The sequence below is a fragment of the Stegastes partitus genome, unplaced genomic scaffold, assembly GCF_000690725.1.
Source record: "Stegastes partitus isolate 25-593 unplaced genomic scaffold, Stegastes_partitus-1.0.2 Scaffold422, whole genome shotgun sequence".
Lineage (NCBI taxonomy): Eukaryota > Metazoa > Chordata > Actinopteri > Pomacentridae > Stegastes > Stegastes partitus.
This window is the reverse complement of record NW_007578153.1, coordinates 18,720-33,523: the sequence shown is the minus strand read 5'-3', so window position 1 is coordinate 33,523 and position 14,804 is coordinate 18,720. Positions and strand designations below refer to the sequence as shown.

At 40.6% G+C, this 14,804-nt stretch overlaps 1 protein-coding gene across 1 annotated transcript in view; it reads left to right on the top strand.

Moving 5' to 3' along the window:
* Window positions 1–14,804, top strand: part of LOC103360228 (collagen, type XXII, alpha 1) — a gene marked incomplete at its 3' end in the record, with an annotated part of 48,257 nt that overhangs the window by 17,080 nt on the left and 16,373 nt on the right. The window contains exons 8-23 of the mRNA XM_008285912.1: window positions 297–413; window positions 525–569; window positions 675–737; window positions 975–1,013; window positions 2,607–2,660; window positions 2,757–2,810; window positions 2,900–2,953; window positions 4,744–4,797; window positions 4,887–4,931; window positions 6,906–6,959; window positions 7,055–7,108; window positions 7,604–7,639; window positions 8,441–8,470; window positions 9,844–9,897; window positions 10,025–10,078; window positions 13,670–13,723. Coding sequence (XP_008284134.1) covers window positions 297–413; window positions 525–569; window positions 675–737; window positions 975–1,013; window positions 2,607–2,660; window positions 2,757–2,810; window positions 2,900–2,953; window positions 4,744–4,797; window positions 4,887–4,931; window positions 6,906–6,959; window positions 7,055–7,108; window positions 7,604–7,639; window positions 8,441–8,470; window positions 9,844–9,897; window positions 10,025–10,078; window positions 13,670–13,723 — 861 coding nt within the window. The remainder of the gene's footprint in view (window positions 1–296; window positions 414–524; window positions 570–674; window positions 738–974; window positions 1,014–2,606; window positions 2,661–2,756; window positions 2,811–2,899; window positions 2,954–4,743; window positions 4,798–4,886; window positions 4,932–6,905; window positions 6,960–7,054; window positions 7,109–7,603; window positions 7,640–8,440; window positions 8,471–9,843; window positions 9,898–10,024; window positions 10,079–13,669; window positions 13,724–14,804) is intronic.

The window sequence follows — 14,804 nt, the reverse complement described above, 5'->3', positions numbered from 1 at the left end:
AGAATCTGGAAACAGAAGCTGAAGCCAGGGAACAACTAGCATTTCGTAGTTTGTGGTTTGAGCGTGGATTTTATTGCAGAGGGTGATGAGTTACAGGTGGACCACTCACTTAGGTGATTTTCCAACTGCCCATTGCCACGTCTTGGTCACGCCCACCTGGGAAAAAAAAGGAAAGAAGGACAGGAAGGGAAAAGGAAAAGACTGCCGCTGAGCAGAGTTAGAGGTGGAGGACATGACAGGTTAATTCATTCACACCACCATGCTGCAGTGTTTTAAAATAAATTGTATGGTTTCAGTGCCCCAAGAAAGTTGTGACCGAGGCTCCCCCTGTGGCGATCCCAACTCCAACACCCACCGTTGTGGAGCAACAAAGAGGCCCTCAAGTGAACTGCTCCTGCCCTGCAGGAGACAAGGTAAAGCCACCTGATTTTACCACACTTTATCCCATCTATTATTTTCACGGATGAGTGGGAATCCAATGTATGATGTCTTTCAAAAGACAACTGTATTTTTATTTCTCGCAGGGAGACACCGGTGCACAGGGTGTTGCAGGTCCTAAGGGTGAAAAGGTCATCTACCATTGCCTTTCAGCACCGATTTGTGTGCGACAAAACATTACCGTTTCCTAATGTTTGTTCGATGTTTTCACTGTGCGAACATGCTTCCTTTTTCAGGGTGACACTGGCCCTAAGGGTGCCATCGGACCATCTGGCGTCAAAGGAGAAAAAGGAGAAACTGTATGAGCATCAAAGTGTTCACATTCACACATGAATTTTGGTTCTAATGTCGTGAAAAGAGCTGATAAGATAACACCTGTAATAAATTTCACTTAATCGTGCAATCATTAATTTCAAGCTTTTTGGTAAATACGCTGTAAAAACGATCTGAGGTTTTTCACGCTTCATGCCTTCCAGCTGTTCTGCTTTTCTTTCTGCCTCGATAATAATTGATCCTTATCGATTAATTATTTGCAGGGCAAAGTAATCTCTGTCAAAGGTGACAGAGGTGTGAAGGTAAGTAGAATTACCCTCCGCTACTCTGCATGAGCATCATCTTAACCCAAATACATGTTTGTCTGCGTACTGTGCATATGTTATATGCATGTGGACAAAACATTGCATTCTGTCTTTCTCTCTTGCGCTTTAAATTGATCTTATTTCAATATTTCACCTGTTTGTTGCAAGGGAGTGTCTAGGGAAATGCTCGTACAGCTGTTTTTGTCAGAATTACAAGGCAGGTTACCACAGAGGATGTGTAGCAGAGAGGGCAGTCCTGCGCAGACGCCCACCCAGTCTGCTCAAATCACAGCCTCCGTGCTGCCTGCCAGTGCCAGCCCAGAGTCTCACAGTATAATTTATTCGCTGAGACTAACTCCTCTGCATACATCATTCTTGCTGTCCTGAGAGGGACACTTAAAAGGGCCACAAGAGGTCTGGAAGACGGGAAATGGTCTTCTAACTTGTGTTATGTGCTCTGGTTGTGATAGTTTTGAGAATGTGCCTGTGAATTCTTTGGGATAATATAGGTGCACTGCAGGGCGCTTTCTTATTTTAACATTAGCAATGCAGTCAGACAGCCGAGCTCATTTCAGGATAAATATATTTTCATTCTAAAGTTCTTACTGCTGGAATAAACTTGCTAGTTTGATAAAAGTGCATTAAATCATACTTTAATGCACAGCATCCCTGTTGCTTTTCTATTTCTTACTTTCTGCGTGAGCATCTGTCTTCACTTTCTCCCGGGGAAGGCTGCAATTTTCTGTTGTAAACTTTTCTAAACCTGATGCAAACACATGACGCAAGCCGACATCAAGCTGTGGTTAAAAATGGCTACGGTGGTCATCGAATCACAAGGGGGAGAAAGTGAATTCATCCCGGTTTGATTGCTTCTAATTGCATCTTTAACTGACTAGAACAGGCAATTCCCCGCGTAGCAGTGTTGTTATAGATAATGTCTTCTTCGTTAAAGTGCACAGCGGAGCAGGGGCCCGCGCTCCTAATCTCTGTGATGAAAGAAATGACGTGTGTTAATGTGATATAAGCCTAAAATAATTAAAGGGCAACCGTCTGTGACTTGTAAAGTGGTTTATGAAGCAGAGGGAAGTCTTGCGGTGGGCAAGAGTTCGTGGTACTGTGTAATTTAACAGCCATTACTTTTCATTCAGTCCAGCTTTTTAAATTCCACGGGAATCTTTTGGCACAGAAGATGACATCAGTGTACAAACCAAAAGTGCAACACTCAGAGACAATGGAAAGCCATTGTTCCTTGAGTCTTTGGCTGATGTGTGCGACCATAGTGGGTCTTGGTGAGACTGTATAATGTGGCTCCGAAGTCTGTACTCAAAAGTTTGTTTATCCTGCTTCGTGCGACTCTTTGTGTTCACTGTGTAGCTGTCACTCGTTATTTATGTGTGTTGCTGTGTTCTCCACCGTTTAATTATTCACTCGCTAACATTTGTACACTGTTCTTTATTAATCATCCAGCCACCGTGTACTAAACCATGTTCTGTGATTTTCTGACAGCACGCCATCGTCCACTGTACCGGCCGACCTGCATGCTTTCGTACGACAGAGCTCTCCGACTAAACACTTATTTTCTATTTACAGGGTGATACAGGCAGCATAGGGTTGTCAGGTGCTCCTGGGCAAAAAGGAGAGAAGGTGTGAACCCGGAGACGTGGAGACCTTTTCTTTTAAATCTTAAATCTTAAGAGGTCACATGCGGGTATTAATTATGTGTTTCTACTCATCTGACAGGGACTTGGTGGCGTGCCAGGTATTGACGGTTTATCCGGCGACAAAGGGGACAAAGTAAGATTTTTATATTTCAGTCTGAAACACTGGCTGTGCAGCAGTTGAAGACGTGTGCAAAAATGGATGTTTTTTTTTCTTGTAATTAGGGTGCAGAAGGACGGGCTGGTGAACCGGGGCTTCCAGGGCTCGCTGGATCAAAGGTGGGTGAATGTGGCGTTGCAGTTTTTAATCCATTTACGAGTCATTGCACATGCATCTGGCTCAGTGACGAAGGGTTTTAAAATACATTTCAGGCACTAAGAAAGAATATCTTTAGTTATTCTGTTTTTGGCACTGCTCTGAGAGACGCACTTGTTCTGTTAAGTGGGCGTACATGCGTTTTTCTGGACAATTACTTCCCAGACTGGTATTGATTTCCTGTGAAAAGGGGAGGAGGGGGCAGTTAGGCTGATTTTCCCTTGGATGATGAAGGGGCAGCTGGTGGGAGAACGAGGAGGGGAAAGAGAGAGAGAGGGTTCCTGGCTCAGGATGGACCAATGGACTGTGACGAGCTTCCCGACCCGAAACTGGAGGGGAAGGTTGCCTCTTTGTGATAGAACATAGAAAATACTAAATCAGTGAAATGGCTCAGAGTAAAACATGTAGATGCATATGAATGACAAAAAGAAAACAGAGATGACCCCCCCTTATGTACAGTTGTATTACTGTTTAGGTCTTAAATTGGCAGCACATAAAAATAAATAAATAAAATAACTGAAATATAATATATAATAATAATATATTCCCCAGGGACTTTAGGATTCTTTAGAGCAGGGGTGTCAAACTCATTTTCATCCCGGGTCAAGAAGTATTAGAATTAAATATTCCCCTTTATCTGCTCGCGTATCATTTGTTACTCTTAGTAATGCTGTTTCAGTACTGTTTGTGGAAGCCAGATTGGAATTTGTCAAAGACATCGTTTCCTTCTAGTAGTTGAAGGAGCTGGTCAAAGACAGATTTTTCAAGAATCTTTGAAATGAAGGGGAGTTTAGAGATCGGTCTATAATTTGCTATTTCTGTATTGTCTAGGGAGGGTTTTTTCAGCAAAGGGAAGACGCTGGCTACCTTGAAATTTTCTGGTACACAGCCAGAAGAGAGAGAGATTGATTAATGATAGAGGACAGGGAAATGACTGGTAAAACCTTTTTTAGAAATTTTGTCCGAATAATGTCAGTAGGGCAGGAAGACGAATGCAGATGGGAGACTACATCACAGAACTCCTGCACTGAAATGGGGTTAAAATCTGACAGGAGAACAGTACAGTAAGTAACCTGTATAGGCAGAAAACAACATATTTTTTGTAATTAACCTGGTCGAAAGCATTAAATGAACAGGAGCTTTTTCAGTAACACAGCCTTTATATCTTTAAATTCGGTCCACTGTATAAGATGCTAACAGCTTGCAGGTAAACAATACACTCCACCATCTCTCTTGATTTTCCTACTTTGACAAAATGATGAAAAAAAAAGAACCCAATGTTATTGTGACGCAAAGATTCCACTATAAACTGTTGGAAATGCAGGCCGCTGACAATGTGGCTCAGCGGTTCCAGACCTGAGTTGGTTCTAAACAGATATTTCTGGTTGAAAAATAATAAATGTGTTGTTTTATTTAGAATGGACAACTTTTAGCACATAACCTAAATTAGAAAGTGTCCTTACTGTTAAATATCTGGAGACACAGTTCTGTCTTTTCATTGCCAAGAAAAGAATGAAAGTGAGGGCAGAGGTCGGAGTTCAAGGTTCTCCCACAGGGTGGTCTCATCACCGACAGCTGCTGTTTCTCTTTTGAGGGCTTCTGGTTTGTTTGTCGGTCAGTTGCATTTCTTACATTGATTCAGCTCTGACTCAGCAGTCCCCAGTTGGTCGTCGGTGCACTTATTGAGTCAGCAATGAAGAACCCAGTCGATAACGCCCACTCATACGGAAACTGTTAATTTTGTATTATACAGGGAATTCAGGGAGACGCAGGGATTCCTGGCTCACCTGGACCAAAAGGTGTCACCGTGAGTATAACCTGAACAAACAATCAGTAAACAAGTGATGATGATGATAATACTTTGGAGCATATATGTATAATGTTGTTTTGTTGTAGGGCGATGCGGGTATAAAAGGTGAAAGAGGATCCCCAGGAGCCAGGGTAAGTTCTACTGTACTCTTGTTTCAACAAATAAAATAATGATGTCTAAAACAGTTGCTTCATTTTCCACACACTTCCACGTATTCCTGCTTGGGGGGCTGCCTGCTACAACCATTAGTCTTCTGACCACACTGGTGCAGATATGTGCTCGGCATTTTGCTCAACAGCACTTGATCAAAACAGTTGCTGCTGAATGACGACAGGGAGTCACTCATTTACTTACGCTGTCCGTGTTTTCCCAGCGTGTCCGGGGACTTGAACCGTGATCCTAGGTTGAACCTGTAAAGTGCAGACCTTATGCTGCAAATCCTGTCGACAGAGTTAACTTCTGAGAAAGAGAGAGCGTTCTTCTCAGAGGACCTGAGAACTGCGGGGTGTAATTGTGCAAACAGATGTGGCTTCCTTGATTCACTCTCCACTCTTCCTGTCTGGAATTCTGTGGGGGCGTTCGGGGCTATAATGCAGCTCATTCAGGCCTGCCGAAGCTTTGTTGATGTCTGAAGTTTCCTCTGTCTGAGTTGCTAACACTTTACCTCATCTGCCATCACAATGATGTTAGCATGCAAGTCAGTACTTCTAATAATTCACTCAACGACTACCTTCACTGCCTTCCCAACTCTGGCCGTATCGTGATGCTTCCTGTATGAAGATGTTATTGTAGTCGATATTTCATTTGTTTTAAATAGCACAATGAGAAAAACCAGGACAAACTGAGCCAATTTACTTTTGTATCATGCCGAGAGGTCAAGTTAGAAGACTTGAACAGGTGGTTTGTATGAGGCACTAAACATGGAATCAGTACATTGATTGCTTTGCCATATGGCACGAGGATGTGTAGCAGGTCCTGAGAACTGTGTAGCTCCATTCAGATATGCTGATGCCAGCTTTAGAGCTGTCCGTCAGCCAGTCAGTCACTCGGCAAGCAATTTCCTGTAGGTGGAAAAGTACTTGTCTCCGTTAAGCGATAAAGGGAATAGGTGGTGTAAGAGGCACAAGGGGTCTAAGTCAGGGCAGCGTTTGCTGACTAAAAAAGTCAAAGATGTGTTTTGGGTCACACAGTTCTGTTCACTGCTTGAAATGACTCACTTTATTTGGCATGCTAGCCAGCATGGGCTGGTTGGTTGGTTGGTTTAGACTGAACTATATATAACACCATGAAATTTAGTACAGATGTCCACCAAGCCAATGGATGAATCCTAATAACTTTGGTGAACCCATGACTTTCCCTCCAGAATCGCCGTGTCAGTTTGTGAGGGAAACTCCTTGACAACTCTTAGATGGATTGCCTTGAAATTTGGTTGAGATATTCATGTTTTCCTCTGAATGGACAGATATAGTGCTACATTGTTGGTTATTTTTTTCCACTAAAACATCTTTGTTGCTGTTCTAAAAAACTCTAAGGGGCAAAAGTTGAGTGAAGATGGAGTGTAGACAAATGAAAGCTGTTTTTTTTAAAGTTTGAAAATATATTTTACCAATAATTCATTGTAAATAAGTCCAACTTACAAGAATCATAAGACACTAACATATAAGGATGTCTAACTGTACTCTGACCATTAGTTACATTTAAGCCACACTCAAAGTCTACTTTTTTAACTGGATCAGTATTACAGCGCGGCTATTAGTAGCATGTTAGCATGCTAATGTTAGCATTTAGGTCAAAGCAGTTCTATCACTGCTAGCATGATGTTATTTTTCATTTTACTTATACCTTTGCTCCAAGCAATCACAGTGATACCTAGAGTTCACTACTGAGAGATCTTTTTCCTCCATTTTTCTATAGATCAGGTTTCCTTTCTTTATAGATATGCTGCGATAATAGTTGTCGCATCACATGCTACGCAAAACTCTATCTTTTTGCAGATTTTCAGAAGTTCAATTAATTTTCATCCTACATTATTTAAACTTGACTGTTGTCTTCCACTGTTAGAAAAATGTGATGCAACTCTTTCCACATCTTTTTTTCCATATTAGGGTGAGGCAGGAGTGGATGGGTTTCCTGGAAAACCTGGCGTTCCCGGGAAAGACGTGAGTCGTTTGAGATTCTGTCGTTACAAACATGCATCAGTATTTATCCGTCACACACCTTTGTATTAATCAAACTGTTGTCTACACATGATTAGGGTTTGAGAGGACTGGCTGGAGCACCTGGGCCCAATGGAGTTAGAGGTGACAAGGTATGTCCACCCTGTCGCTGTTCACCTGATTAGGAACAACTCGTATGATGTTATTAAGCTGCGCTGATATAAATCTTTTTAACGACGTATCATCTGAACTGTCTGAGGCTACTGTCTGCCTTCTCCAGACATTCCTCCGTCTCCTCTGTGCACCATCAAAGTCAGCAGACTCATTTGTCTGAGAAAATAAAATGCGGAGTTCATTTGTCTGTCTGTAATTACCGACTTAGCGGACGCACACATGCTCACACCACACCCATACGCATGCACACAGATGCACACGCACACACACAAAAAGCACAAAGAGCTGTTGTGGTGCTCTGCCACTAGTTTCACTTTCCTTCAGCCGACAATAAGTGCACACTTTAACATGACTCATCTCATAAATTACGGTCGTAGCTGTGTCATTACCATATCGCTTAGGGGGCTTTACTCTGAAAGTCTCTTGATTCTAATGACGGGGTGTTTATCCTTGATGTGTGAACTGTGTCACAGGGGGAGAGAGGCCTTCCCGGATTACCTGGGGATGTGGTAAGTACCAAAAATACATCAAAAGGATAGAAGAAATATGTTTTTTAAGAATTATAGACTTGGGTAGAGGTAAAGAACACAGCGGAGTTTAAAAGATGAAACAAAAACAAACATGTAATTAAAGTTCATATTTTACATTTTAGCTCAATTTTTATGATTATTGCTGAAGACGTACAGGTCGTCACGGCCCAGAGTGACCTACTGACCTTGTTTTGTGCTGGAGGGGGGCGCTGTTGTGCAGGCAGAAGTTAAATCACTGTGTCTATTTGTGAAGTATTACAACAGCTACAACGGAAAAGAGATATTTTAATTCATAACTGGTTATTTTAGTCATTATTCAAGCAAAAATAAGATTTATTTTTCTTAAAGTGTGAACATATTGATGCTATTCTCTGTCATATGTGATAGTAAATTGTATTTCCCTTTGCTTCTATAATACAAGCTCTTCTAATGTCTCCCATTGGGATGGAGAACATATTTATGTGCATTTTTGACAGCGAGCAGAACAACTGATAATAAAAACTTTTGTTAGTCGCAGCCTTTTGACCGACAGAAGAACACGTTCTTCCAGGATAATCATTTTCCTCAGCAGCACAAAAAAACATTGAATAAAGTGACAGAGAAGGGAACATTATCTCTTCTGCATGACACCACAGAACTTTTAGGGTGATAAATGTGGTATAAAACACCTTTATTAGATTAGTATGAATAAAAGTTGCTTTATTCCATCACAGTAGTTACCACAACGAATGTGACACTTGACAATATTATGCAACTGTTTATTCAATGTTTTGATTTCAGGTACAAAAAGAAGGCTTACGAGGTGAAAAGGTGAGTAATGTTTCAACAGTAAACTCCTTTATCACATTTATTGATAACTAGATTTATTTATAATGAAGTATATAGTAATCAACCGCTGTGTATAAGGACTTGAGATGCCACCATGAAAAATACAGTAATCAATATATATTAAAAATAAAGAATAATGAAATGAAATGAAATGAAACGAAATGAAAAATACTTTATTTATCCCTGAAGGGAAATTCAATAATAATAATTGAATCATATGGATGTATAGTATAGAAATATAATATTATTTTGGTGTATTGCTTTTGAGGAAAACACAAAAATAACATGTTGTGTACAAGTTCACAATGTAAAACCGTCTCAAATGGCACTAGCCGTAAATCATTTTAATTTGCTCAACTTGTAAAAAAAAAAGTTCCTCTGTTGCTTTAACCCTGTTGAGGACTTTCATGTTGCCAGAAGGTCTTTCAGGGTTCATTGGACCCCAAGAAAGAACGTATGCAAAATATTTGTTGGTATTCGTTATAAACTTTTATATTATGTTAAACACATTTTCTGATAAGTTGATGTATTTTTGGTTCCAAATGCATGATAAAGGTCCCTCGTTTTATATTAAAAAAACAAAACAAAACAAAACAAAACAAAAAACAATACCTGTCATCTAAACCAAATGGCCAAAAGACCCCAAAAGTCCTGAACAGGGTTAGAAATGTGACTTAACTGCACTTTGCTGGCGAAATAAGCTAAAAATCATTTTAATTGCTGAAATTGTACAACTGATCCAGTCGACTGAATTTGAGAAAACAAGTTCACTGACAAGATGAAGTGGTTTTAGCTACTTAATCACACGAACTTTTAAAGAGTTCAGTTAAGGAGGAGAACTTGAGCTACAGCTGCTGAAACAGTTTGATGTTGAGTCAATCCAAAGACAACATGTGAGGCTGCTTGCAGTGATTTTGATGAATTATATGTGGAACTGAGCTCATCTTTGTTAGAATAGTTTTCGTTGGTATGAAAAGAAACAACCATGACTTCATTTAACACGCATCAAAGACACACAACGGTTTCCAAGAAGAGTCTCTGGGTAGTTTTAACTTTCTAACCTTTTGTTCTGGAAGTTTGCAGCGTGCGACCTTTTGTTTTTTATCCACTTACCTGGATGAGTTGAGTGAGTTCATTCATTCAACTCCTGACTTCAATGCAAAGCAGCTCAAGTCAGGAGAACTCATGACAACACAACTGGACATTTTAGGTTGATTTAAGTGGAAATTAAAACTTCAGCTGGAAGTTTTTATTCGTTGATTCTACTAAATTCCTGTACGATACCAGATAGTGCATGATTGTTTTGTCTGTATATTGATATGTTTAATACATATCATCTGGTTGACCTGTTTCAGGGAGATGCTGGACCTCCTGGGCCTCCAGGGGCTGAAGGCCCCCAAGGGCCTGCTGTAAGGATTTATTGCTTCCTTCCTATGTTTCCTTTTGATATTGTGTTGCTGTAGAAAAGCCACCTGTTTGGATGTTACGCTGAGCAGTCCGTGGATTCTTTCTGATTATGATGGTTTAATTCCTCAGGGTCCTCCCGGTCTACAGGGGCTGCCTGGTGAACCTGGAGAGTTTGGCCAGAGGGTAAGAATCTTATTTTGATGTTCCTGTGATTGTATGCTGAAAAAAAAGTCCTGTTAATTGTTATACTTGCACACATTAAGTGGTATTTTCATGTTGTTTCTGCGTTGACCAGCCTGTCTATGCCTCTGGTTACATCTTGTGGGATGTGTACTGGCATGGCTGGTCTTACTGGTTGCCATGTGACATTTATGGGATGGTTGCACCAGTCAAACATAAATCACAACCACATATTTCTGTTCTTGTTCTCTTTAACCATGCACATTGCATTCACAACTTTAGAGCTTCATGCTGACTGATTAAATAATGGTGGTTTAAACTTTAAAGCCATGTACTGAGCGCCTGTGTGTTGAGGTCAGGTTAAACAAGAGTTTAATTATGATCATCATGCAGACAGGATATAGAAAACCTGACAGCCTGCAAGCCACAGCTTAGGGCAAGAAGGTTTCCTGGTTTTGCAGGTACATTAGTGTCCTCCTGTCTTTTGTCTTTATAGAAGCGTTCACTATCGCAACACACTGAAGAACACAAAAACTAAATATTTCCTCACCTCAACATTAAAGGTGAATCGTCTTGAGTGTTTCTTTGCAAGAAGCACAACATTATTTTAAGACCAAAGACTATTCATGCGTTCACTACGTTTTAATCGCAAAACAATAATAATAAGAAAAAAAAGTGTCTGCTGACTAAAATGCGATTATTGTGCCTCCAGAGAAGCTTTAGTAGAACAAAACTCTGATGTGCAGTAATTGGGTTTATACTAGTCCCAGAGCTGCAATTATCATATTCCAGCTAGATTTTTTTTTTTCGAAGCTAAAAAACTGATATTTATTCTTCATGCTAATCAGATCTGATACCGTAGCTGTTATCAGCGCTTTGTAGAATTATCTACAAAAACTGTCCCTTGTTCCTCATATTCTCTTCCCTCCGTCTCTCTCTACGCGGCTCCCATTACACAGCAGCGTGTAATTAAAACAGACGCAGTGATTCTACATAATTTGTTCCTCCAAAACATTAACAAAGATAGTGACCTCCCTTCTCCGTCTCCTCTGGGAGCAATTTACTTCTCGTCAGCAGTATGTTGGAATCGACATTTGCAGCTGCTCGGCTGGGCGGCGGAGTCAAGCCGAATCTCCTCTAGCCATGAATGAAAGACTTCTCCACCACCACAATGCACTTTGTCCAGAGCTTCCCAGAGATCGAGGGATTCTACAGTTTATTAATATGAATAAACCAATGGGTTTACGCATCCGATCTCTGTCTGTGCTGGCTTGTTTTGATTTTGTAGTATCACTGGAGGTCCCGCTGAAGCGTTTTGCAGCCCTGTGGGATCTTTTCCAAGAGAAATCTGGGAGGGTGGAGAAAAAAAAAAAAGCAGATTGTGAGGAGCTTGACCTATTTTCTCAAGGTTTAGGGTTGTTATAGCTCAGCTGAAGATGCACAGGGAAAAAGTGTGTGTGTGTGGAGGGAGGCGGAGGTGTCAGCGGGGTGAAGGCAGGGCTGTGAGCTGTGATAATAGGGTGGTCTCCGCTACTGGCAGCGCTGATAGAATTGGCTGTAGGGTTGACTTGGTATAGATTGAGTCACTCTCACCTCCACTGCTGCTAAGCTCTCATCTGTCGCCTGGTGTCACCGCTGCTGAAGCCTGTCTATTCACCTTCATCCTGATATGACAGCTGAGGGAAGCCTGGAGTATGGAGTGTCTTAAAGGACCGCAGAGGATGGCATCAACAAACATATGAAAAATCTGACCAAAATGGAGGCAAAAAGTGGTCGTGAAGCTTCCCCTGTGCTTCACTTATTAGCTGTTTGACTGTTTATATGGATTGGATGCTTTAAAACAAATATATTATTTTGCAAAGTAATACATTTAAATGAGTGAAAGGTAGCTTTTAGGTAGATTGACCAAACCAAATCACCTCAATTCCTCTAGCATCTGAAGATGAATGCTACAGCTTCTCTCTCCAGCAGGCTAGTTTGGCTAACTAGTTTTTTGCTCGACTATATCTGGTTTAGGTCCATTTAGCTAAATAGCAAAGTATGTTTTGCTAAATGTTGCTTCCTGAAATTGAGAGATGACCTGTAAGTAAATTTAAATATGGCTTTACAGCAGCTACCATGTCCGTAGACTGTATATAGCGACACTGAACCCATTGTTTTGTGAACTGTGACTTTGAGGAGTTTGACACTACGGCTGTCACCGTTTTGTCTTTTTAGACTAGAGGGCGCCATACTAAGATAGGAGGGTGTATCTGGGGGAGACAGTAAATGCTAAGGTATCACCTAACGCAGGGGTGTCGAACTCTGGTCCTCGAGGGCCGCGATCCTGTAAGTTTTAGATGTTTCCCTTCTTCCAGCACACCTGATTCAAATGCTCAGCTCATCATCAAGCTCTGCAGAAGGCTGATAATGATCCTGATCATTTGAATCAAGAGGGAAACATCTAAAACTTGCAGGATTGCGGCCCTCGAGGACCAGGATTCGACACCCCTGACCTAACGCTAGCGCAATCGAGCTAGCAAGCTTAAAAAGGTACATCTTTTGGCTAGTGGAAAAACAGGCTGAAAACAAAATCCAATTCAGACATTGTTAACCCATCATAGTCCCATTATCAGCACATATAAGTGGCGTACATATTGGCCAGTGACCTCCTCCACCTTCCAGTAAGTGAGTTATTATTGATGCTGATCGTTGATAAACAGGAAGTAACCTTGAGAACGTCGCTGACCTTTTGCCGTTGTGGGATGAGTGTTTGTTAAATACCAAATGGAGGTTTGTAACATGATTAAAGCAGCAACAGCTCCATTTTAACCTAATTCAAAATGTAATCAAGTAGTTTTGGTGCCTTAACCAAAAATTTAAGCTCTCCTGGTAAAAGTTTGCTCATTTATTCATCTTCCAAATTCAGACTTCTGTTCCTCTTTGCTTGTGCAAAATCGTAGCTACACCACCAAAAAAAATGAGGTGATGATGTTCTGCTGAACCTACTGGAACGTGCTAAAGGGCTCAACTAGTGCAAATTATATAAAAACCATTTAATGGGGTGATAACATTCGGAACTTTTATTACAACTCAACACTGAAAAATAAATTTTTAGGAATCCAAAAGGCTGCTAAAACAGAAACATGAACTGAAAACACAATTGGGATCCACTTTATAAGACTAAAAACACAGATAATGTCTTAAAGCAAATGTGGAAAATAAGTCATAATTAACAACTTATTATACTTTGACCAGAATTACCATCTCAGATGTGCCAGATTACGGAGTTCTTTTCCAGAGGTTCAGTTCTTTCAGAGCTATAAATAAAGCGTTGCAATTTTTAGTTCCCAGCTTTAAAGGCTTGGTATTGTTTTTTAAAGCCTGTCACGGTGGAAAAATGCAGAATATAAGAACAATGGTGCACTAAAAACAGTAAAGTATGTTTTTACTGCACAATCAGAAGCTGCTGAATTCCTCATTTTTCCAGACAGAATACTGAGTATCTAACCTCACTGTCCTTAACAGGGGCTGTGACCCTGAAGAAAATGCTCACCTTATGTACTGAATGTTTGTTTTTTTATCTTATTAATATTACAAACTCTTGTCTTTCAGGGAAAGAAAGGTGAAGCTGGACTTCCTGGAGTGGACGGCCTGCCTGGACCTCCCGTAAGAACAAGTTTCTTTTCCTAACATGCAAAATGTTCCTGTTTGTTTTTTTTCCCACAAGATATCTGAAGTTAAAAAAACAGGTTTCAATTCAAGAATATATCCACAGAATAACAATGGATGTACAGACAATGTTCAGTCCACACCAGGATCTACAATGTTCTTTAAAATAATAATGTGCTAACAGTTCGCTCTTGTTTATTTTGTATGATCATTTTTTGGTAATATACATGAAAATGGAAGAGTTTTGCAGAGTAACATGAATTTAAATTCCTGATTCTCAGGCCAGAATAAGAAATTCTAAATCAGCATTAAGCACTCAAATTTCATACAATCCATCTGTCCTTATTAAACAGTTTTATGCATATTTTAATACATTTTTGTGGCTTTGTATGTTGCGTACTCAGCAAAGCTGTGTCGCAGCAATACGTTTTACATAAATGTTAAATCTTTCTGAAATCATAATCAAAATTCAGGCTTGACTCTGTCGTCATATTCTGCCTAATAAATAAATACCTTTTTAATTGGGGGAAATTTCAGCAATTCAGATATTCAGTAATGCTTATAAAGGGGCTGCAAGAAGGTCGCCGGTTCGCATCGCGGTGGGGGAACCCGGATCTTTCTGTGTGGAGTTTGCATGTTCTCCCCGTGTAGCGTGGGTTCTCTCTGGGTTCTCCGGCTTCCTCCCACAAATCCAAAAAAAGTTAATTGGTGATTGTAAATTGTCTGTAGGTGTGAATGTGAGTGTGCTTGGTTGTCTGTCTCTAAGTGTAGCCCTGTGATGGACTGGTTACTTGTCCAGGGTGTCCCCTTAAGTCAGCTGGGATAGGCTTCAGCCCCCCCACGACCCTAATGAGAATTAAGTGGTGTATAGATAGTGGATGGATGGATGGATGGATAGATGGAATAATGCCTATAAAAGTAGTAGTGGCCTTCAATTTCATCAGCAACCATCTTTTTTTTTTTTTTTTCTCGCATCACGGCCCTCTATTGGACAGGAGGTGGTAATGGCTAATAAATGTAAGGCAGATTAACCAGGTGAGCAAAGCTGGAGCTCAAAATACTGCAATGGATCACTTTG